The sequence below is a fragment of the Buteo buteo genome, chromosome 27, assembly GCF_964188355.1.
Source record: "Buteo buteo chromosome 27, bButBut1.hap1.1, whole genome shotgun sequence".
Lineage (NCBI taxonomy): Eukaryota > Metazoa > Chordata > Aves > Accipitriformes > Accipitridae > Buteo > Buteo buteo.
The window spans coordinates 13909002-13932987 of NC_134197.1; the positions used below are offsets into that span (position 1 = coordinate 13909002).

The window sequence follows — 23986 nt, forward strand, 5'->3', positions numbered from 1 at the left end:
ATTCAGACCTGGAGTTGGTGCTTACTGCAGCTGTTCTATCAGCTAAGCTCTCTGGCCAGTGTAATGGCCCTCATTTGAACAGGAGCCGCTGTTTTCTGGAATGTGGTTGGATCACACAAGTCTTTAGCAGGTCTGTTAAAAGAAATTTCAGAGGTAACCTGCTTCCTAATCTGGAAAGTTTACAGGAGATGATATGTGAAATTTCAGTAATTTTAAATTTAAATAAAAGTGTACCTATTGCTATTAGCATCATGTTCACAGGTTAGATGTAAGAGTATAAAACTGGCTTAGTACTGACTGGCTTAATACTAGGCAGGGTCGAGTTAGTGTAGCTGGAGCAAAATATTGGCAGAGATTAACTGGGCTAATGTTAATTTTTGATCTCTGATATTTAATATACCTTGAAATGCACATTAACCACCTCAGATGCATGCTTTATTAAATCAAAGGATAGGTGTACAGTAAACGTATTTGAAATTTTGGCAGGATACAACTTTGTAAATAGATATTTGTGTTTTCTGAAGTAAGAAATTTTTTTAAGTGGAATTGTTGAGTAATTTATGGGTGATTTCTACCCTAAATATGGACAGTTGCATGCTATGAAAAGCTAGTTAAACTCTTGGTGTTATAAACCCATTCTTGGTGGAAGTATTGCACTTTTGATTTCTACATCATGCTCAGAAATCTGGGGAGGGGTTGTTAATCTGGTAACTTGTTTCTCCAGTGGGGACGCATCTCGCCCCCATAGCCACGTGCTGCGCCAGGCCAGTTAATCTGGCTACCATCCTGTTACTGGCAGCACTCTTTGCTTGGGAGCAGACTCCCAGCTGGGTGACTTGTTGTGAGGATGGCAGAAGCCTACTTTATGCCCCTGTGTTTCCTAGGTGAGGGTGCACCAAAGGTAGAGGAAGGGGTGTATTGGGAGAACAAGCTTTGAAAATAGGTCAGTACTTCCAAAAGAATGATTTTGCTCTACCTACTGGTTCAGTTCAGAAGAGCACCTGGAAAAGTGGGCAGCTGAGAAGGGTACCTTGTTCTTGGTTGCAGCCTTGTCTAGATGCTGTTTGGACTTGAGCAGAGGAGAGGCTGGATGGGTATCTGCTCCTTTTCCCCTGCCGCCACAGAGAAGAAGGTATGTTAACTGCCTGCCAGGCAAGGAGTGGCACCAGCACTCAGATGGATAACACAGAATTTCTAGTGGTATGTGTTAACTTCAGAAGTCAGCTTATATTCAAAAGATAGCTGTACACTTGATTATATTGAGGTGGGCATGGATTTTCTGGGAGCTGGGATGCTTTCCTCAACCTATCATATTTCCCTCCTGTGTAAATTCACTCACTGAGATCTGTAACTGTCATGTGTTGTGGTTGAACGTATGCAGCTGCCTCCTGGATCTGCAGAGAAATTTGGACTGTCTCTGTGATATTCAGCAGCAGTAAAAGCTATTTTAAGATAATATTTTAATGGTACTTCAGTACCTGGACATACCTGAATAATTTGGTTTATGGCCTACCCAGATTGTTTTAACGACTTGCTGTGATCTAAGATTTAGAGGAAAATACAAATTGCTGTAGCTGTGCCACTTGTAGTGGTGAGAAATACCTTCTCTTTTCTACAGAGCTCTACCAGTTCTTTCAGATGTATTTTTCAAGCAACGATAATCAAATATAAGGATTAGAGTTAAGTTGTTGGAGCTGTATTGAAATGCATGTTACTATTGTAAAAAGTTTAAAAAGCACCAGTGCAGATAGCTAGTACAAACCACTGGCAATAACAGCTCTTGTGTGTATAATGTGTACGTGCCAGGGTTTCCACTGATCCTCTCTGTATTTCTAAACAAAACTCAAAATGCAATCTAGTCTTGAAAATCCTTAATGACCTAGAACTAATGATTTTTGTCTACTGTTTTTCTTTTCTGTTTCCAGAAAACAGAAAAATCCACCTTATCCACCTTAAGATAAAGCATCACGTGGGTTATGAACCTGCATAAGCAGAGATTCTGATTGTTGGGTGTTGAGAAACTGTATTGCTGGCACTTTGATTGCTGCTAGGTAGATCTCGGTCTGAGAGCTGGCCAAACCAAGTACACTAGTATATGAATTAAAGTGTAGGGGTCTTTTCTTTGATTCCAGATAAAGTATTCATGTAAATTGACTATTACAATAGTAGTATCAATAATAGTAAAATAACACTAAATACTGTAAGTAATACCAGTGCTGTTTCTGATTTTATTCCTCACTTGCAGAACAGAAAGTGAGACGGCTATATCTTGTGTGATCTAATCTTTTGCCTGTTTGCATACACGTTAAAATTGATAGTAGAAATCACATGGAAACTGTGCATGTCCAGGAGGCTTTTTTATGCTTAAAATGCCATTCCTCTAAAAAATATTTCATATGTGTACATTAAAAAAATTAAATGGGGAATATAAGGAATAAACCTATCCCTAGAACAGTAGATGTAACATGCAATTAATGCAGCACAGGCAATGCTGTCACATAACGGGAGTTTGTCACTGAATGCAGGTTCTTAACTTCCAGCTGTAGAGGAATGCCGTGATTCTGCTGGAGTGCTTTGGACATCGGTGTCTTGAGTTCTAGTTTGCATGTGTGCAAATGGATGGTGGGTGCCTTTAGTGGTGGATCTGGAATAACCTTTCCTTTTCCCCCAGTAGCTGGAGCTCAGCATTCAAGTGGATGTTCCCTGTACAGCTCAGCAGGGCAAGTTCAGAAGCTCTGTCCCTGAGAAGGAAGGTTGCAGGGATTTGAAGTGTGCTTGGACTTCAAGAATGCTGGATTGTGATAGGGAATAGGAATAAGCACTGTTAGCATGGAAATTCTTACACTTACAGCCTTTCTGTTTGCTTGTGAAATTCATGGAGTTGGTTGCTAATAGCATTTGCAGAAAATAATGAAAAAATATTCTCTCCCCACCCCTTAAAAACAAATTTGGCTGTGAACACTGCATCTATTAGGCAGGTATGATGGCAGAAGCAATTGTAAAAGCTAAAACCAGGTGCCTGTAAGATATATTGAAAGGTGTTTCTCTTTGTTCTACAGTAATTTATTCTGTGTCAACACTTTGAAGCAAGTAATTTTAATTTTCAAAGAAGAGAGGGTGGTATTTGCAGTGGTTTGTACAATGAGGGAACACTTTTTTTTGTCTTGGATTGTGCAGCCCAGCAGTAGTGGGTGTTTTTTCTCCTCTGCATGCAGTCTGGTCCTTGCGATGGACGTCCTCTCTCTTGCCGTACAGCTGTGCATGGGCCAAGTTCCAGGGCCTTACCTTGAGGAGTATGGGGAGATCCTACAGCTTGATAGAAGTTCTCTAGTAAAATCCCAGAGATCTCTAGCATCCCACAGATTATCATCTGGTTGTTTAGTGAAGTCTCTTGTTTACCCCGACTGTGCAAGCCAAAGTGAGACAGACATCTACTCACCCTATTGCTTGTCTGTGTCTCTCTCTTTTTGGTCTTGTGGGGTTTCTTTGATCTTAAAAAGTGTGCTGAGAATGCTTCCATAGTAAAACATCCACAGGGACATTGAAATACCTGAATTTGGCCATATGATTTAGAGCAAATCAAAACATGTGTATGTTTATTTCTTTATTTTAGCATTTTTATGGTCAAAGGATGTAATAGGGGTGAAAAAAGTGTATCTGCTAGGTAAATATCTAGACAATTAATTGTGTCTGATGGGGTTTGTGAGCAAGCTTAAACAGGTAAAGACTCTCCTGTTACATGTGCACAGATTAATTTCGTTTTGTGTAGCTTAGCTGTTAAAAGTATGCCAGTGTTGTGTTACCACCCTGATAAACACAACACATTGCCACTTAGTTGTAGGCACCTGATTTTTGTAGGTGAAATAACTGAATATTGTATCAAAGCGTTGGTTTGGTTCTTTTGCTGGTCTGAATGCAGTGTCCTGGAGTGCAGCTTCTCCTCCCTGATAACCTCCAGCAAAATAACCATTCTTTTTTCAGTCCCAGTCTGTTTTGTCTTTTTGTTGTCTCTCATATCTCTTCTTATTGTTATTGCAAAGACATGGCATGGCATGTCTCTTCCTTTTTTTCTGAAAGAAAGTTTTCCCCTTTCAGAAAGGGAAAGGTATTCCTGCATGGGTGACCGTTGCAGTTGAATTATTACTGTCTCTAGTAGTTTTTAAATCTTGGTCTTGTTCTGACTTTGACCAGTAACATCTGATGCTCATTTCAGGTTTGGGTCAGATCTGACTGTAATGACATTTAAACTGGAGCTCTCTGCTTTGATTCTGTCAGTTTGAGGTATTAAAAAAAAAAAGGTAACTTTTAGATAAGAAACCTTCAAATAATGCACACTAGTTGCAGATACTTTTTTTTGTATGTACTTTTATTTCATAAGGAAGATCTCTTAAATGGTGTCCTCTCTGCTTCTGAAAGGAGAAACATCCTTATGGATTCTTAAACTATTTATTTATTTATTTTTGTGAAAAAGGTCTGGAGCTGAGGAAGTGGCAGGAATTACATACTAGACAGCTTGTGGTATACCTCAATGTTTGGATTTATTTCTCTCTCTTCCCCTGTGATCCACTGCCATGCACTGTCCCATGCTCACCCCCATCCAAGGAAAACTGTTAGCGTTTTTAAAGCTATGGAAAAGTAGTCCAGGAAAAAGAGAGGAAATGAGGATCCAGTAGTAGGGACGACTGACAAAAAAACCTGCTTTTGCATGCTTCAGGGGTGTTCTCAAAACACTGAGAGCATTTGTGGGATAAAAGTTATAGCAGGAAATGTGAGTGGACTAGCTAGAGCAAAGGAAGTGTGAGTAGTAAGAGTTTCTGTCCCAGCTGTGTGTGAGTTTGTAGTGGCTGATGATGACACAGGCCACAAATGCTGCATTATTAGAGAGAAAAATAAAGGGTGGGGAGAAAACTTAAGGGACTTACAGTTTTCCTGAGACAAAGGAAGAATCATTCATCGTCAATAGAATAAGGAATTTGAGATACAGCTTAATTCGGTGGTGATGTTTATACCAGCTTCTAGCCAGAGGCAAAGCAGGAAGGCGGTAATTAATTTTGGAAGTCCTCAAAATTTGCTTCAGATGAGTGGCGCTAGCAATGGAGCAAAAATAGAAGTAGTTGGGAAGATTTGCCAGAAAGAATAGAGTATTGAAATTGGGAGTGTATTTGTGGATTTAGGGTGTTTTGCAGAGCATAAGAAAGATGTAATTCACTGGGTGACACGCAGTAGTCAGCTGTTCTAAAACACATTTTCAAGTCTGTCTTGTTGCCTTTATGCTCTAAGAATAGTTGACCAGAAAGCTATTGAAATACTGTCTGAGGATTTGGCTTACGAAACAAAAAATAAAATGTAGTATGTAATAAATAAGAAAGTAAATACACAACAAACGTGTGAGCAGTGAAGTACAACTTTCCCCTCAGAATGTATTTTAGCTCAAAAATGTTCTGGTTATAACTGCTGCCACGTGTGAGGTAACTGGCTTTCCAAAGACAGAGAAGAATTTTGACCAACTTGTTTTGTCTCCCTTTTCAGGAAAAAACTAATTTGGATGGTTATTTGGGGTGGTGACACATCAGGGTATTAATGACAGTGTTGAAATATGCAACAGCCCCAGCATATAAAATAAACTCCATCCGAAGCATCATCCCTCCACCCTTCATCCACTTGGTTGCACTGCAAGATGAAATCTAAATTGCATAGGTGCAAGGTCTCACTTCTTGAATGTGTCTCTCAAATTTCTGTTTCTAAAACAGTTGTTTGCATGATTTGCATAAACCATGTAGTTTTGAAGTTTGCAGCTGCAGATGTTACTGTATGATGTACATGGTTGAAGAAGCTCTGTCTGTGATAAAGAAGAGTTTTAAAAATGATTGCTGCCTTACAGGTGCTCCGGTGTTTATCAGTAGATTTTTTTCTTCTTTATTCTTGTTTGTATTCCAAGTAGCTTGATTTGGAGATCTGAATTTAGCTCTTCTCAGCTAATGTGGGTATGGAGGAGTAGACAGTACTTCTTTTGCCTCATTGATTTTGGTGCATTTGTATTAGGATTTGAAAAAGAAAGTTAGCCTCAAAATGCATGTATCATTGTGCCTTCTTTTGTATGTGTATTGTTTTCTCTAGAATACAAAGTATAAGTTCATTTCTGATTGTGCTTGCTTAACTAGTAAGCAGACTTGGCTACACGGTCCCATGGCAGCCTTTTTTGCCACCAGAACAACTGGTTGGCTATTTAACACTGAATTGTTAAACAGGAAAAGCTTTTTTTGTCACTTTTTAAATGTTTTCTTTTGTTTTCATTAAAAAAAAAAAAGTGACTTAAAATTGCTGACAAAAAAGTGCTAAAATTGTCAGTGGAGTGCTTAACTGAGGATTATAAAATTCCCGTTCTGCATTCTTTTAAGAATTCCTTGGTAAATAATAGAAGCTAACACCCGAGATTCCATATGTTTTCTATGTAAAACAGTTTTTCAGCTGTGTTGTTTGAAGAAAGTTGTTCTTCACATAGACAATATTAAATAACTAACACAGTTTAGTGCTAATTTTGGCATCTGCTAACATTTGGATGTTTTCAGTACAGTAACTTATATCTTCAAAGCAGTGAAGAGAAGCTGATCTTCAGAACATTTTACAACAATGATCAGCTGTTTCTCAGAGCCTACATAATTATTTCCCTGCATTAACACTTGGGGGTAGAAAGGTTGCTGTCAGAATGGAAAGGAAAAATGAAGGTTAAATCTTATTTAAAAGTGAATGCTGAAGAAAGCCTGAACTGCTTTGGGACGTAATGGTTCTGTTGTAAACACTGAGGAAGACTCTTGGTTCAGTCCTCTGTTAAGGCTTTTAAAATTATTTTAATAATTGCTAGTGTTCATGCTATAAAGTAGGAGAAGGTGGAGAAGCCACCTGGCAGATGATTCAGTAAATTAAGGCTGGCCAGAAATGTGATGGCTATGGTTTCTTGGGAGTGTCCAGACACCAAAATCTTTGTGGAGACTGGTCAAAATGGGAACACTTCTGATGTAGGGAAGGGAATTTCTGTGCCAAATGGGAGCGGGATGGGGTAAACCACCCCACACTCCCTGCTCCCTGGGGCATCAGTCCTGAGCCTTCTGCCTGTTCAAAGCCGGGGGCATCACCAAGTCCACTGTCCCAGCTAGACAGTCCTCCCACATACAGTCATTCTCATTCTCCGCTTGCCCTCTTTGGCTCAGGAAAGTTTTTGTAGAACATGGAACAATGCTAACAGATGAGGTTGGAAAATTGAGCTTATTAAGTAACAACCTCAGAAAAACTCCTGGGAACCGTGTCTTTCAGGAATTTGGGAAACTGTTGGAGAATAGAAAACTCTGAAATCTGTGTCTTAGAGAACAAAAAAGCAGCTTCTTGTCCAGCTTATTGTAAAGCATCCCATTTGAAAAAGGAATGTTTTTTGTTTTGCTCATTCCACAGTTGTTAATTTTAGATGAGAGCATAATTACTTCTTGTTAATTACAGTGAAAACAAATGGTAAAATTAACCCAAAGTACAGATTATTTTTTCTTGGTAGTAGGAATCTCTTAAAATCATAGTTTACTATTATGCTTGAAACATATATGTTAATAAGCATAGCAAAAGCCGAATTTCAATGGAAAATAATGATTTTGGCAGCAGTGCTCCTTATATCACTGGGAGGAAACAGTAAACGTTCCTCTGTTACCAGGACGTGCATGTGTGCATGTCTATCGGTTCACATAAAGGACTTAACAAAAAAAAAACAAACGAACCCCAAACCTTGAATGGTTTAATTGTTGTTGTCGTTTTTCTCCACAGTTAATCTAGACTTGTAAAAGTGACCCTGACGTGAGGTTAGGATTTATCAGTACTGGGCAGCCCCACGCTAATTGGTTCAGCCCTGTGCTTTACTACTCCGGCTGCTAATCCGCGGTGCAGTTCCTGGTGCGGCGTGCTCAAACGAGGAGGAAGCCGTCAGAAGCGCCGACGCTGGGCTGGGAGGCGAAGCTGTCCCCGCTGGGTGTCGGGCTGGGTGGGGAGCCCGCGGCTGAGCCTGCTCCCTGCCCCACGCCGCGTGGAAGCTTCTGGGCAATTGGGATTGTTTTTCTTGAAGTGGAAGAGAAGCGTGACTTGGGTGTGCTCTTGTTTTGAATGCAAAGTGCCAAACGCTTCTGTGTGATAGGCGTTTTTTTTCTATAGGAGTTTATATAGACAGTGCAGAACTGCCTTCTGAGTCAGGAATCTTGGATTTTATTTTTATTTTTAAACTTCAGGTTGGTAACAGGTTTTTCGGTATGAATGTTCAAAAGCTTCTTATGGAAACCGTGCATATTTGCGTAAGATTAGCCACCCTGGATTGAACAAAAATTGTTTAACCTGGTGTCTTGAGGTCTGTCAGTAGCAGATGCTTATGTTAAGCATTAGGGCAGGGGAGGAATGGTGAGTTCCCTTCCCTGCTGTGCTCACCCCGAGGGTGTCTGAGCCTGGCCAGGCTGCCTCCGTGCCTTTTCACTGCTCCTGATGGAATCTTCTTCCATTCATTGCTTTGCCTTTGGAAGTGAATGGGGAATAATACGTGCTTTGTATAAGTTCACTGTGCTTTGTATAAGTTCACTGTGCTTCCGCGTCTTGAACACTGAGTGCAGCCTGGTTAACAGCCTTGCTTTCCTCCTCCATCTTAAAAAGGTATAGGAGAAGTAAAGAAGTTATGACAAGGAAAGTAAAGATCATAAAAGGTATCAAATGGCCACAGTAGCAGTAATGTCCAAGTAGACTAGCAAGCGCTGTCTGGCCCTAGTGTTGTGGATAACTGAGGAGAGGTGTGCTAGAAGTCTGGAAAGCGCAAGTGGCAAGAGAAGGTTAAACAGAAGCAATGTAAGACCCCTGAGAACATCAAATGTAGCATCAGAAGGCAGGTTGAAAATAAAAAGAGTTATTTTGTATAACATAGTTAAACTGAGGCACTCCTTGCATGGGATGTTGTAGATACTAGTAACGTCTAAGGGTTTGAAAAGTGGGGATACACACTCATAGGGCATTTTGAAATGGAGAGACACCATCTACAGATCAGGAAATCCCAGAGCCATGAGATGGGGGCCTGGGAGGGTGCCCTACAGCAGTGCCCCGCCCCATTCCTGTTCCCTTCAGCCTGCCATGGCTTCTGTTGTTGGCCAGTGTCAAACCATACTGTGCTTTGTGAATCTCCTGTGTTGCACTAGTGCCACTGCCTTTGAGCCAGAGGGAGCTGGAAAAAGGTGTCTGAGCCTCCACAGCATCTTCTGACAAAATCTTTCATAGCTTTCAGAAGTTTCACGTGCAGCATGAAAAAGGATTTTCTTTCCTTTAAACTCACATTCTGGTAATTTCATGTAAAGCCCCTTGTATTGTAAGTAGTAGAAAATACTTGTTCTCTGGTGGTTTTTTTTGTGTGGGTGTTTGGTGGTTTTTTTTTTTCCCCTCCTCCATGCTATTCAGGATATTTGTCTGGCGCATCCTGTAGCCCCCTTCAGTCACCTTTTCTCTGAAGTGAATATGCCTAGTCTGTTTTCTCTGTCCTCATTCTTAACCTGTTAATGTGTTAGATGAAGAAGTCAAACCAGCACACACGGCAGGCTTTATTTACAGTTCTGCTTTATAAACAGTATCTTTCTGCTTCCATATTATAATTCAGATTGTTGTATTCAGTGCACTGTGCTAATTAGAGCCCATAGTAGTTCTTCTTTATAGAAGAACTGCTTCAAGAACATTATAGTGAGATACTGCACTTAGGGAGTCCCAAGATCGTCCAGCTGTGCATCCCAATTGAGCAGCATATGCATCATGTGGCATGGCATAGTTGACCACTGTGTACCCACGGACGGTTTTGCATTTTTCTAGATTTGCCATAGGACTAACAGACCAAGTTTGTAGATTATTTGGCTTGTGATTTCATGCTGCTTTGCTATAATAGCCACTTTTTAAAAGGTTTGGTCGTTTCATGGTTAGCCTAAAAGGAGTAATTTCTTGTGAGCACATTTGATCTAGACTCCTTTACTATTCGGCAACGAAGCCTGGATTTAAGCTTGTGTTGTTAGATGAGAAGGAAATACCATTAACTCTGCTTGCTTGCCTTTTCACAACTGTAGAACAGTTTTAAAAATTATTCTCCTGAATGTGATTTGTGTGCCTTTCCCTCTTCTCACAAAAGCCTAGTCCCACAACTACTAGCTACCTGTAAACATTGCCAGATTCCCGTGAACCTACTTTACATATCTATCCATTTCTCTGCACAGCAGAAAGCATAAGGAAGAAGAGGTAAAACAAGATCAGTGTTAGCAAATCTCCAATGATAAAGGAAGACCTTTAAAAGCATTACTGAAAATAACATGAAGAAATGCAGAAGATGTTAGATCCTAGGTATGAGGTCTCTAATATGTACGTTGCACAGTTTCTCTAGCTCAGAGTGATCTGTGCTGTTTAAAGGTAAATTAAGGTATGAAGCTAGAAGTTAATTTTTTTCCCCTCCTAGTGTCTGTAAAATTAGTTGCAGTGCAAAATCCATATTATTATCCATTGTTGTTCTTTGCTAAGAAATTATTTTTGCATTTCAACTCTAACATGGACAGATCAGCTGTTTCAAGCATTCAAAAAATCATGTCAGCATTAGGAAATAAAGAAGATTTAATATATACATGCTACCTTTCCATGCTACTACTAGTTTGAGCAAAGCTCACCATATTTCAAGATTGAGTCCAGGAGTGAGCAGTGCAATTAGCATTTGCTGTAAGTATGAATCCATTGTCAAACAATTTCAGAATCTGAAATAATGTCGAATAATATTTTTGACTTTGTAACAAAGTAACTACACAGAATCAGTCTACCTCCAGAGTTAGTTTGGGCAAGTGGTATATGTAATCATACTAACCCATGTAAGGCAACGTTTTATATTACTGGTAAACGTGCAAAACCTTTTTGCTGCTTAAGTATATAGCAGGCATTTGGTCATAGTATTTAGTTTAATAGATGTACCTCAAAACTTTGTGAAACTGCGGACTGTACTCATCCAACATGATACAGAAGTGAGATCTGAAAATGTATGTAGCTGACTGACTACTAAAAATTATGTTGGTCCAGGTGATGAAGGTGTATGCTTTTCTGTACTTTCACAAGAAAAGAGGGAGTTGCCAGTGGGAGCATAATTACCAATCCCGTAACGTGCTCATATTGTTACCCAAATAAACTCATTTTAATTGCTCTTTAATTGTCTTTTTTAAAACACCAAGAATGTGATCACAGCGCTATAGCATGCTGAGTATAGTGTCATGTATAAATATAAATGCTCTGTGATGCTTGGACTGCCCTGGCTCCAGTTGACAGTGTATCTGTTTCTTCCCCGTTTCAGAAGTTCATTTTTCTTTGAGTAGTTTTTCAGCCTTTCTGGTGATGATTGCCGAAGAGGTTAGTGTTTGTGGTTGCAAGAGCTAAGTCCATTACTCAGTAAAGCAGTAAAACATAAAGGGGTGTGATACTGGAAAAACATATTGTTTAGGGTGTGTTCAGTAGGTTTGGACTGAGTGCCTTGTCTTCAGCAAAGATGTAATCATATTACCATCTCTGGAATGTGCAGAGACAAGACGTGACGAGTTAAGGTAGTTGCTTCTATAGCCTTGCTGCTCTAGATACAGCAAAGAGAAGGTAGTGCAAGTCCAGTAGCTGTTGGTATAATAGGTCATGACACTTCTGATGGTTCAGCCTTTCCTTATCGTGGAAGAAAATAATTTGTCTTGTCAACTCTTCTAGTTACTGGTTTTTGAATATTACATGGGAGCCAGAAGCAGTCTTCCTTCCTTTCTTCCTGATCTGATAGTTTTCTAGAAGTGTAACCTAAGCTAGCAAAGCTCATCAGACTAAGAAAAGGAACTATGAAAGATTTTTCAGCAGATCTTCTCTTGCTGTGATGACTGCCAAGGGATTGTGGCACTGTAGATTGGTTAAAGCCAGGTTAGTGAGACAGGCAGGTTGGTGTCTTTCTTACAAATAACATCACTGTACTGAAGAAAAACTCATGCTGGTGCTGCTGTCTACCCCAAGTTATTAAACACCTGGAGCTTAAAAAGCATATGAAAAATTTCTTAAAATGAGAAGGCTGTCTATACAAACTCCTTCAGCAAGAGTATAAAGTTGTAAATATGTTGGATAATTACAGGCATGTTAGTGTTCAGACTGAACTCTGGTTCATGCAGTCTTTCATTTAACACTGAATTATTCATAAAGCAATGAGTTAAACTGCTGAAAGCAGGCAGTAATTTAGTCACTGTTTGTTTTAGTAAATTTTTCGGGGTGACTTCTTAAATGGCAGCTTTTGGTCCACTGAGTAATTGCAGTGATAATACCCGAAATCCTTTATACATTTCTATAAGAAGTTAATCACATTTTTAAAATTTTGTTTTGTAAAGTGCCATCAGACTGCTTCTCTCTTCAAAGATAAGCAGATAAATGAGTTGCTGCAGCAAATTGCCTGGTTTATAGAGCAGGTTCTGTGTAGTCTATTTGTTCTCAGCTATTTTTCTGTCCACAAAGTTACATTGTACCTCCCTTATATTTTCAAATAAAGATAAATTTCTCAGTAGGATGAAGTTTCAGATATTATTTACCTTAGAGACTGGTATGCTTCGTGCATGTTGTTTAGTGTTCAGGAGCTTCTTAGAATAATAACTTCTTTGTTTTATGTAAGAATAGTCATGTAACCTATTAATACGATTCTTTTTTTTAAAATTCATTAGGTACATTGGTGCAATTTAAAACCAGTCTTGCCATCCTATGTTTTGTCAAAATGTTCTCTTTGGACAGGCAGACATAATGATGGGATTACAAGGCAACAGCAATATAATGATTGATCAGTGTAATAAGTGGTGGCTGCAGCATTACTGTCTGTCTAGTCATTGCTAAATATTTTGTAGGCATGGCAGAGATGATGAGTCTGCTTCCAGGAAGTTGTCCCATCACAGTAATGTTTTCATCTTCATTTACTGTCTTGTGTAGCATCATCTCCTTCTGTGAGGGATTTGCAGTTCACAGTCAATAATGCAATAATTATTTGTTTCAGATGACAATTAGAGGGCAAGAGACTTCCGCATAATACTGTTTCTATTTTTTTTAAGATCTAACGTTGGCTACTTGCTCTTTAGTAAATAAATAACCTTTCTACTTTCTTTCTTTCTTTCCTTTCTGAATTTGCTAAGGCAAATTTTGAAAGCATTGAAGACCTTTAAACCTTGTCTCTCTAGCTACAATTCATCTCACTTCTTACGGTCATAACACCTTTCTCCCTTAATCTGTTAGTTTGCCTCTCGCCTCCTGATACTTCTCTAGAAGCCTTTTCCCCTTAAGACTCAGTCATTGTCCTTCATAGCTTTCTTGTTTAGAGGTTTACATCACTAGATACACCTTTTGACACCGGATCAAGTAATGAAAAAGTAATTAAACATGAAGGAAGAAAAATAATAAATGAAAAAAAGCAAATTGCCCACCATTTTGCTAATGTGAGAATTAACTTTTAGCTGTAAAGGCATATTACATGTGTTTTACAACTCATGGAAACATCTGTGGCAGCAGTTATCTACCCCTTGATATCAGCCTGTAGCGTCTTGGGGGTTTATGTTCTTTCCTTTCCCCTCCTCCCGTTCTACTGGCCAAATTAATCTCTGACTCTGTTACTGTTTTATCCTTAAAATGTTTTAGGTGAATTGCTTTATTTTTGGATGCCTTTTGAAAGGCAGCCACGCTACAGAAATTGGTTGATAACTCTTTAGATTTTCATTACAGCAACCTAGGACAGTCTTGGAAAAAATGAAACTGCATAGAACACTTCATTTAATTCCTTTTGTCCTGAGTCCCTTTGTGCAGTAAGTGGTGTTTGTATTCTAACTGCAGGTAGGGATTAGAGGCCAAATAGTTTCTCTTACTTTTGAAAGGCTGAGTTCTTCCAGAGCAAGTGAGGGGAAATTTTTGCTTTGAACACTTCTAGTTGTTTAAAGATTGACTATTGTAAGTTAATTTCATTCAGATCATAGAGTTGGGAACTTGTTTGGCAAATTTTGGTGTGTGTGGTTGTTCTGTTCTTTGGTTGGTTTTTGTTTTGGTTTGGGTTTTTGTTTGGTTGTGGTTTTTTTGGCGAGGGTTTTTTTTGTTTGTTTGTTTTTTAAAAACCCTGCCTCCTGGGATTAATGCCTGTTAATCTGGTTTTTGTAGCAATGGTTTCCAGACTTTTGGAGAAGCAAGTCGCTGGAACGCACAAGTTTTCTTCCGAGCTGTTAGTATAGTGACATAAAAAACAGTTCCACTGGTTCAAGAGACTGTCCGCAGACCACTTACAGGCATGGTTTGGGGAGTCTTTGCTACAGAGAGTTGTGAAGTAACTCGTTTGCATCATTTTTTCCAGTTAAAGGCAGGTATTTATTTTTCATCTTCACATTATTCTAAGTTTCCTGTTTGCTTTCAAGAATTAATATTCTTGCTTTAAGGTTTTCTGAGTCAGTCTCATCGGTGTCCTCTTTGCTACCACCACAGTTCAGTAACTGCTTCAGAAAGCACTGCATTTACTGCTTGCTTTAGGAATTTTTCGATTATGTATTTTGATATGCTGCCCAGTAGTTACAACAGCAAAGGTTAATTTGGTGGTAAAAGGAGGTGATATTTAATATAGCACTTGAAATCACTGTATGTTTTTTCATTGTAATTCCTAGCAATGGTGATTTTTTTGAAAAAAAATTTTTTTTTTACTTGTGTGCTATTATCCATGTGAGACTGGCATTCTGAATTATGAACTGAAGAAGTAAACTTTTAGAGGTTTATTTAATGTATTTAAAAATACTTCTTTTTAAAACTTTTTAAAGAGATTATATTATAGTATGTTCCACAATTGAAGAGAAGTTACGCAGTGAGCACTGAGGACCAGCAGCTCAGCAGGGCTGCCCCAGGGGGTTGTTACAGGTTCCTCCTCTTTCAAGCAGTCCAGTGAGTTCTGACACTGAGGTGTAAAGCTGGACCTGGATTGTGTGTTTAGCATGCAATTGATATCCTTTGATGCTGATGTAATTTGATTGCTGCAAGACTGACTTTGCTCATTTTTCAGTGAGATTTACATAGCCTGACTTTATTCTTTTCTCCTACCACCTTATATTTTTTGCTCAGTAAGTCACTTTTCTCAGTGTTTACTGCAGCTTCACTCATCCATTGGAATTCACCCCCCGCCCCAAATTTATCATAGGTGTACATACAATTCTATTTCTTTTTTAAAAAGTATTAAAAGCCCTTTAAAAAACTTTTAGAAGGCTTTTATTCTGGAATGTGCATTTAGTCCAGCAGTAGGGGAGAAAGTCTTGTGTTTTCAGCTTATACCCCATCCCGTCCAAGGCACAACCCTGGATATGAAGTTTGGAGTGTCAAAGTCTTCAAGCTGCTGCCAGCAGTGAATGACTGACTTCTCTTCAGCCTGCTAACCCCACTGATAGTGCAACTCCCTTGTTTCTGGGATAGCCATGGAAGTTCTGCATGGAGGCCTATGCAAACTGCCTGTAGTGACATGTAAAAGTACTTGTTACTAGTGATTTCCATCGTGAGGCAGTTGTGCATGATAAATTGTAAGCAAGTTTTTAGTATTGCTGTTGCTCCTTCACTGTGGTCTCTTTAATCTCAAAAGGAAACAGAAATTTTTCATAACCTGCGGGGAAGGCTGCTTCCGTTTCTCCTCTGTGGCTGCCAGATCCACAAGCTAATGACAAACACTATAGATAATCTTTCAAAATTTGAGTGTTTGGTGTGATATGAGTCATGACTGAAACCTATGAAATTAGTAGTTCACTGTCATCATTGTTGAAGTAGTAGCAATATTCTGCTGTAACTTAATGGCTGCGATAGTGGAGTAATTCTGTAGCTTTTGTCCACATGTGACTGCAAGCACGTGTTTACTGCTGAGCAACGTATCGTACGTCTTGGAGAGAGGTGAAATTCTGCGGTACTCCTGTCTCGTAACAGGACTTACGTTGTGCCAAAAGCAACATGATCTTGACAAAAAAATCTTTTCTGCTTTCTCATTAATAGGAAGAAAATATAGCAAATTTTGAGATTCCTTCCCTGTAGATTTGAATTACTGTGAACAGTAGAACAATAGAGCAGTATCTTTCAGTAACATTGAGTTCATCTTATTAAACCAGCTGAATCCATCTGAACAGCTTTTTTTGAGTACAGTCTTTTTTAATCATTGGTGCTATTTTTGCTCTGATTACTTAAGAGTGCGAGTATTTGAGTATGATAATGTTGAGCTTATAGTCCATAATAAGATTTTTTTTTTTTTAAATACTTTCTGTAAGGTCTGGCATCCCATGGCAAGATTGTAGTTTCAGAGAATTTTGTCTTTTTTTTTGTATTTTTTTTTTTTTTCTTTTCCCTTAGCATCAATTGCAATAACCATTTTGCTTTCAGGCTTTCATCTCAACACTTCAGTGACAGACTTTGTTAATGAGCAATGAGAAGTGTGCACCTGTGGAGTCATTTATATATGATCCAGTAATTTGCCTGTATAAGGTGATGGACACTTCTTTACTAACTTCCCAAACTATATTGTCATGCTCCAGTTTCTTTCCAGTTGCGTACGTCAATTTTTAGACTTGATTTCATTTCAACATTCATCATCTTTGAGTAAATAAGTGAATGCTCTTGTTTTGCTCAAACTCACCAATATCTGAGATGCCTCTTTTTAGGAGTCTTAACCTCTAAACTGCAGAGACCCCCTTTAAACACTTCAAGCTGTATTGTTTGTTTGTAATGCAGTGGCATGGGTAGATAGAAAACTGTATATAACCTTAAATGTTAAATGTTTCAGAAGAAATTGTCGTCACTGTTCTTCATGTTGCCTTGTATTCTTTTTGGTAATGAAGGAATAGCTACAAAGTTGTATGTGTTGCATTTTGGGGAGGTAGAAAACAACTTAAGTGCTCTTCACCAAACAGTCTGACAGTGTCTAATTTCTGGTGTTGAAAGCTGTATTTATTTAATATTTTGCAGTACTGTATTTCAAGAGTTAAAAACATTCCTTATTCATAAGGTCACTTTGTGCTTTGTTGTAATACCATCTTCATTTATGGGGCTTATGTTAGCTTTTGGTTGATTAGTAAACTGCATGTTTATTCCAAGGATATGATTAAAACTGGGTATTTGGTCTAGGAACTGATAGATGACATGACTGGGGTAATGTTGACACACTGTGGTTTAAGCTGCATTAAAGACAGCAGTGTATTAAGTAGTGTGTTTGGTAGGAAGGTTTTCCTGGCCAGTGTGGACAGGTATTTTTTTCTGTTTCTTAATCCTGTATTGCATAATTGAATAAGTCTTTGGCATAGTTCTGCTTGAGGCGAAGGAAAACATGTTTCTTAATTAAATCATGGTATGATTTGACAATTCTTTCCTATGAGCTCTTAAGGACAACAGAGTAAAATGTAAATTACCGGTTTTCAATGCTATAGTTGAAAATAAATGTTGTCATACTGCTTGCTAGTAGATCTGTTGAACAAGGACTGTGTTTTGTTTGTGCAAAGTATTTACTGTAATAGTTGGATTTTATTACAAGTTAAAAATTTGCTTTATTCACAGAAGCCAAAAACATTCACTAATGTTATCTGGGTTCCATATCTGAAAGCTGTGTTACAAAATAAGTGTCAATATATGTCAGAAAAAGCAGCAGTGGCATACATCATGACTCAGTTTATCTTATCACTAAATAGTATCTCTCAGAAGCTGCCTCTGTTTGTCTTTTAAGTTGATTGCTTTAGCTATGATCTCTTCTGCATTTTCTCTCTCCTCTCTGCTAACAGTTCGTGCTTTTGGGGAACATAGAGTAGTATCTCACAGAAAGCTCTTTATTTTCTTAGTTAAGGACAGGTCTTTCCTGATAAAATATGGTATCAACATTTAAATCCTTTGTGAAAGGAATATTTTAGATGAGCTTTTAGTGAAGAACTGACTATTCCTCAGGTGTTTGCTTCAGTTTGTTTCTAGATACTAAGTTGCCTTGATAACTTAATAATTAAAAAATCCTAGTATTAATTTAGTGTAAGCAATTGTTGCATTGCTGCAGGCATGCTGTATGCTTCCAGATAGAAGTGACCCAGAGGACAGCTTCCTTGTTAGACTCTCACCATACTGTTGTTAAAAGATTAAAAAGAATTTAAAAGAACACCAAACAAACAAAAGCAAGCTGTGGAAATAAACTTAGTGATCCTTCCTTCTTACTCTGGCCCTTTTCCTGTTCTTGAGTTGCAGCAGTTTAAACTTGTCCTCCCGCTTAATTCTGTTATAATTAAGTTATGTTTATTTTAACTTGCTGTTCTACCATGCTACAGGGTTGCCAGTGCTGAAAGCTACTGGAGGAGGCTCCTGCAGCTGTATGGCTCAGGAGCCAATCTTCTGCAAACCTTTTTCTAATAAAAGCAAAACTTTACAAAAGCGAAATCAAGTATGATGTACTAACAATGAGAAAGGTGCGCGCTTTATTGTGGGTGCTGCATACTGTATGTTTCAGCATATACATTTCACTCATGCCTCAGTGAGATTTGCTGCATCCTAGTAAGCTTCCGCAAGCCGTGTTTGAGCATTAAGTTTATGATCCTTTGTAGCTCTAATCCAGAAGTAAGTCTCTAACCTGATCTGTTTCTGTTCATGCTCAGGGCGGAAGTTATTAGTTCTGTGGATTTACTACAAGAGTAAATAATCAGAGTAGGAATGCCGGTTGTGAAAGTTATCTTTTCTTGCGTACTGTGAATTGGAATGAGGCTGCAAAAGCGTGTTGAACACGCCTCAGCGTGGCTCTGAGGAGAGGGAGGACTGTGAAGCAACTGGTGACTGATCCTACTTCGCTTCTCACCTGGCTTGCCGTGGCTTTGGCCTTCCTTCCTTCCTTCCGTGGCTTTTAAGACTATCCTGCAGCGACTGCCATAGCTCGTTCCGCTTCCCGTCGTGCGCGTTTGTCCGTTTTGTACGGGAGGAGTTCAGCTGCGTTCAGAGTGGAGGCGAGCGCCTAGGCTGGCTGGTTCCGCTCGTCTCGGCCGATCGGGCCCACAGCCCGGCGTCCCTCTCCGCAAGCCCCCCCACGCGTGCGGGTGGGAGCTGGGCTCGGCCCCCGCCGCGGCCGGAGGCGAGGGCGGCTCTGTCCAGGGTGCTGACGGGGCGAGGGCGCGGGCGCTGCCGGGGAGCGTGGTGGCGGAGCTGGCGGTGTTCCCCTGGGGAGCCCTTTCCTTTCTGTAGGACAGGTTACCTGCATCCCTGGCTGCCCACGCAGCCGGTGACTTGTGTGTAGCTTTCGGGTGTAAAACTGCTCCTAGTTACCGAAACCGGTGACGTCGAGGGTTTTGTGGTGTAGTAGAATATACAAATTAAGAGCAGGACTGGTACAGCAAAGAGAAGCTTACCAGACGCTTTAAAGAGTGTCTTTTAAGTAGTGCTTGTCCTTGAGATGGTTGCAAGGGGTTATAGGTTTTACAGTTTGATGATAAAAACCAGTTTATTCAGGAATATACCCGCTTCCCTGGTATCACGCTGAAATGATCCATCAGCTTTTGGTGCGCAAGCAATGGAAGGAGGCATTGTTCAGCTGTTGAATAAATCAGGGGGATGCTTGTTCAATCAAAGCAATGCATCTTTAAAATAGTGGCGGTTTAGTACATGGAGTTGTTTCATATCTCTTGTTTTAGTGGTGTTTGAACAGTTACTGTAGCAAAACTTAATAGCCGTGTTGGCTAGAAACTGGAAAATGTTACCTCTAAAATGTTCCTGAGATGGTAAAGGATTTCCTTTCTAATTTTTCCCAAGTAAGATTTAAATCTTACCGTTACATTTGATTAAACGTTTAGGGTTTTTTTTAAAAGCAGTAACACTGAAGAAGTCTTAAAGTAAATTGTTAATTTAGAAAGTCAGCTATTAGAAACTTGTATCTGTATAAAAATGTGGAATGCCAGAAAAAGTAATTCGAAAGCTTGTTTTTATTTAATGAGACTTGATTATGAGATACTGACTGTAAGGCCATTTGGAAACTTCAGAATCAATTTATGTTCTTTGTATTTGTATTCTGCGCTAATGTGGACTTTTTGCTTCATCCGTAAGTATTCATCTATTTGAGGAATTTTAGTTCGGCACATACCAGTACAATTGTTGTGCTATAGTTTAAGTAGATACTGTTTTGCATGAAAGTGTGCCACTTGTGTGTCTCATAAACGCTACCTGAGACAGAAATGTTAATATAGCTGATTAATTTTTTTTTTTTTTTTGGTGTTAGCTGGAGATACAGATGATCCTCCAAGAATTACTCAAAATCCTGTCATTAATGGGAATGTAGCAATGGCTGATGGACATAACAACACTGAAGAAGACATGGAAGATGGTAAGTAAATATTTGATAAAAACATGTGGTTTGTTGGCTTCTTTATTTTTATGTTTTTTGAGGACAAATGGTCCATGTCTTACCTGTGTCCTCTGAACTGCAGCTTATTAAAAAAATGAAACCCTCTGTAGTTATGACTGCTGGTTTTCTGTATAGGCATCCTTTTAACATAGCTGTACAATAGGATTAGGCATCTGAGGGCTTGGGATTTTTTTTCCTCTTACTCTCTCTAGGTACTCATTTAAAAATTGCTGAAAGTGATACTGTCCATTGTTACATTCTGTGATATGTCTCTTTAAACATACTGCAGCTGGTGCTTTGCTGAATAGTAATTTTGTCAGTTATGCAATTCCTTCAGGACATTTAGAATCCTTATCTGTCCTGCTCTCGTCAGGTGGCAGCTGTGATCAGTTTTTGTCTTTGTATGGTAAGTCAGTGGTAACTATTCTGTTGAGGAACATTCTCCTCCCTCCCCCCCACCCCCCAATGCCCTTTTACTTGCAGATGCAAAGGAAGAATTATGTATTGTTGTCCTGTTAATAAAAGGGGACATGTCTTTTTGAAATCTTTTTGTTAATCTATTAAATGAAAATAAGGGTGTATAGTTTTTTCTATTACAGAAGATCAGATAATTTTTAAGTAGATGTATCTGGGCTTATTTAAAGAAAGATGATAAGTTTGTAATTCACTCAAGTCTGTTGTTATGTTTAGTGAGGAAAATGTACGATGATTCCCCCCCCCCTTTAGGAGAGGATGTGAGGGGCGACTGCTCTTATTTTTGAATAACTAAATAAAATTGAATTGGGAGAAGGGACACAAAATATGAGTGGGATTTGTTCCCTTCTGATTCTTTATTTCATGCTGTCTTGTGAGAGTACATTCAGGACTAGGCTTAAACATTTATTTAGATTTGTGCAAAATGTTGAGTGATTTTTGTTTGAGAAAAGTCAGAGTTTGAGGTTAAAGGTCAAAAAAGTGCTTACTTTCATGTATTCAAGGAACATACAATAGAATACTGATACAAAATAGTGATGTTACATGAAGAGAATATGGTTTAAATTCAGGACAAAAGCTTCGCATGGTTGGATTGCTGCTGTGTAATTGGCAAAGAGGAAGTTTCCTATCATCAGATTCTCGCAATAAAGTAAAAATGAGGTCTGCTTAGCCTATGAATTTTTTTTGTCTGATTGCCTGATCTCATTCAGAGGGCTTTGATTTCTGACTCAGAGTAACTAGCTGAGACTGAAATAGGGATTTCTGTTTTTATCAAAATCAAGTTACCTGTTATAAAAGGTGTTAAATGTCTTTGTTGGGCCATGGTATTTGGAGGGTGGCAAGAGAAGATCATGTGGGTTGACACTGGCTGGCAAGGACAGCTCTGTTGAACTTCTGTTCTCAGTAGCGATGTTTATAGCTAGAAAGCCTGATGGTGTTTTCTGTCAATACAGCCAGTAGATAACACATTGGTCAACTAGTACAAAAATTTGTCCAGAAGTTGGTCTGTATATATGTGCACAAATTAAGCAAAAAACGCTTAAACTGCAGAAGCAGCTGATGAAACCCGGGCCATGTTGTGGCTGGCAAGTAATCAGATGTACACCTCTCCATTCAGAATAACATTGACTTTTAACCAAAAAGCTACTGTAAAACAGCTTCTGTCATTTACCAAATACTTCTTTCAGACCACTGGATATGAAAGTGTCACAGTAGAGAGAAGTAGTATCTGAAGGTATTTGGCAAAAGGCTTGTGAAAGCTTCTGTGTTTATGGTGGTACTCATGTCTTTGTGGACTTTAAGTATGGTCAGGAGCCTTGGTCCACTCTGCCGTGGGACATCTTTCAGGGTTAAGAATCACATTTTAAGCAATACTCTTAATAGTTCCTCATTACCATATTTTAATAAGGAGTGTCTGGCTATATCTTGGTGCTGTTATAGCTCTGCATTGAGACAGATAGAAAACAGTGTTATTGCAAAATGTTATAATTGCAAAAACATTCCTGAAGACTTGCATCACATAAGTGGATGATGTCTCTTTTCCAAGTCTTGTAAATCAAATTAGTTGCTTGCTGTTGCATTATTTACACATCAGTGCAATTGCTCTCTTGCTGTTTGTTCTCTTGCTATCCCAGTTTGCAGCATGATGTACGTGTATAAAGGACAGCTTGGAGATTCACAAGATAGGAAAAAATGGAGGGAGACATTGGCCTCTTTGATAAACATGCTGTGTTTTCCATTGCTGTTATTCATAGCAAGTGGGATCAATCTGAGCTGATAAAGAATGCATGAAGAGAATTTAGATACCTCTTCAGTGAAAATCTTAATGAGTTTAATGGTTCCTGAGAAAGAGGTGAATAGTGGGATAAAAGGTCGATGCTTCCAGCTGGATCATAGAGACCAGCTTTCTGGTGAATTTCTGAGTTCAAGAAACTTTTGAGGTGATTTTGTTCTTGCTTAGCTCAAAAAGAAATGACTGATAAGATGGGGAAAAAAAGCACAGCTCTCATCCCCTTTGCTAGGCAACTAACCACAGGCATTGTGAAGAACACTGTAATGGGGGCGGCAGTGGACCACCAAAAGGACTTTCAGATAAGGCTGTGTTTTCCCAGGCGGTTTGACTAGAACCTGTTGTTGCTATGTATGATGTCTTAGCAATTAAAAAGAACCAGCTGAAGGAATGTGCTATGCTTTGTACAGAGAATGACTTAATGAACCGGCTTTGTGAGCTGGAATAGCAGCTTCTGCAAGTAAAGTAAAAAATAATAAAAACAAGGTTCTGATCAAATTTTGTTTGCAAGTGCATCAGTATTTGAAACAGCACACAGAAAAAATTCTCTTAGAAGTTAAAGTTCAAACAGAAGGTCCCTAGCTAAACATTAACTCACAGCTTTGCAATTACCTACTGAAGTCTCATTTCTGTGAAGAATTGCAGAGGCTAGGAGGCTTTCAGAAGCATCAGTCTTAGCCATATGCTAGTATTGCATGCTGTATTTGGATCATTATTAAAATATTCATAGAATATTCAGCCAGTTTCTCCATTAATAATTCAGGTTCAGAATATTTTAATAACCTCAATGTACCTTAAAGGTAGCAACATTTACTAAGAGAATAAAGAAATCTGCTTTTCTCAGAGGAATAAACACCTAAATATGTACTTCAGTCTTAAAATGGATCATGTTCTGTATTTGGATCTCTGATTTGAAGGATCTCTGTCCTATCAAGGTGCTAAACGTGACATTCATCTCATCAGTGAAAATTTTTTTTTCCACATAGCAAATATAATCTATTGCACATAATTTCACCAGGCATTGTCAGCTGGGCCTGTTCTTTTTACCCTGTGTTCAGGATCATGTGTTGTATTTGTAGTTCAGGGATTTATAGAAGTCTTACTTGCCAGTCACTACTAAATTATTCTGCTGCCAATTGCAGTCTTTTATTGGAAACTGGTGGACATGTTTGTGATGGTGAAGAAAGGTTTTATTTATTTATGTGCTCAGAATACTTATCGTACTTACTATTTAAACTTCATTTTTTAATATAATGCATGTTTTAATTGATTGCACTTGCTAAAAGTATGGACTTTCTGGAAGG

The 23986-nt window shown here is 38.9% G+C and overlaps 1 protein-coding gene across 2 annotated transcripts in view; it reads left to right on the forward strand.

The window, feature by feature from the left end:
* USP7 (ubiquitin specific peptidase 7) overlaps nucleotides 1-23986 on the forward strand; it is a 75595-nt gene that overhangs the window by 12581 nt on the left and 39028 nt on the right. For both annotated transcript variants that reach the window (XM_075058729.1, XM_075058730.1), the window contains one exon: nucleotides 20294-20398. In XM_075058729.1, coding sequence (XP_074914830.1) covers nucleotides 20294-20398 — 105 coding nt within the window. The remainder of the gene's footprint in view (nucleotides 1-20293; nucleotides 20399-23986) is intronic.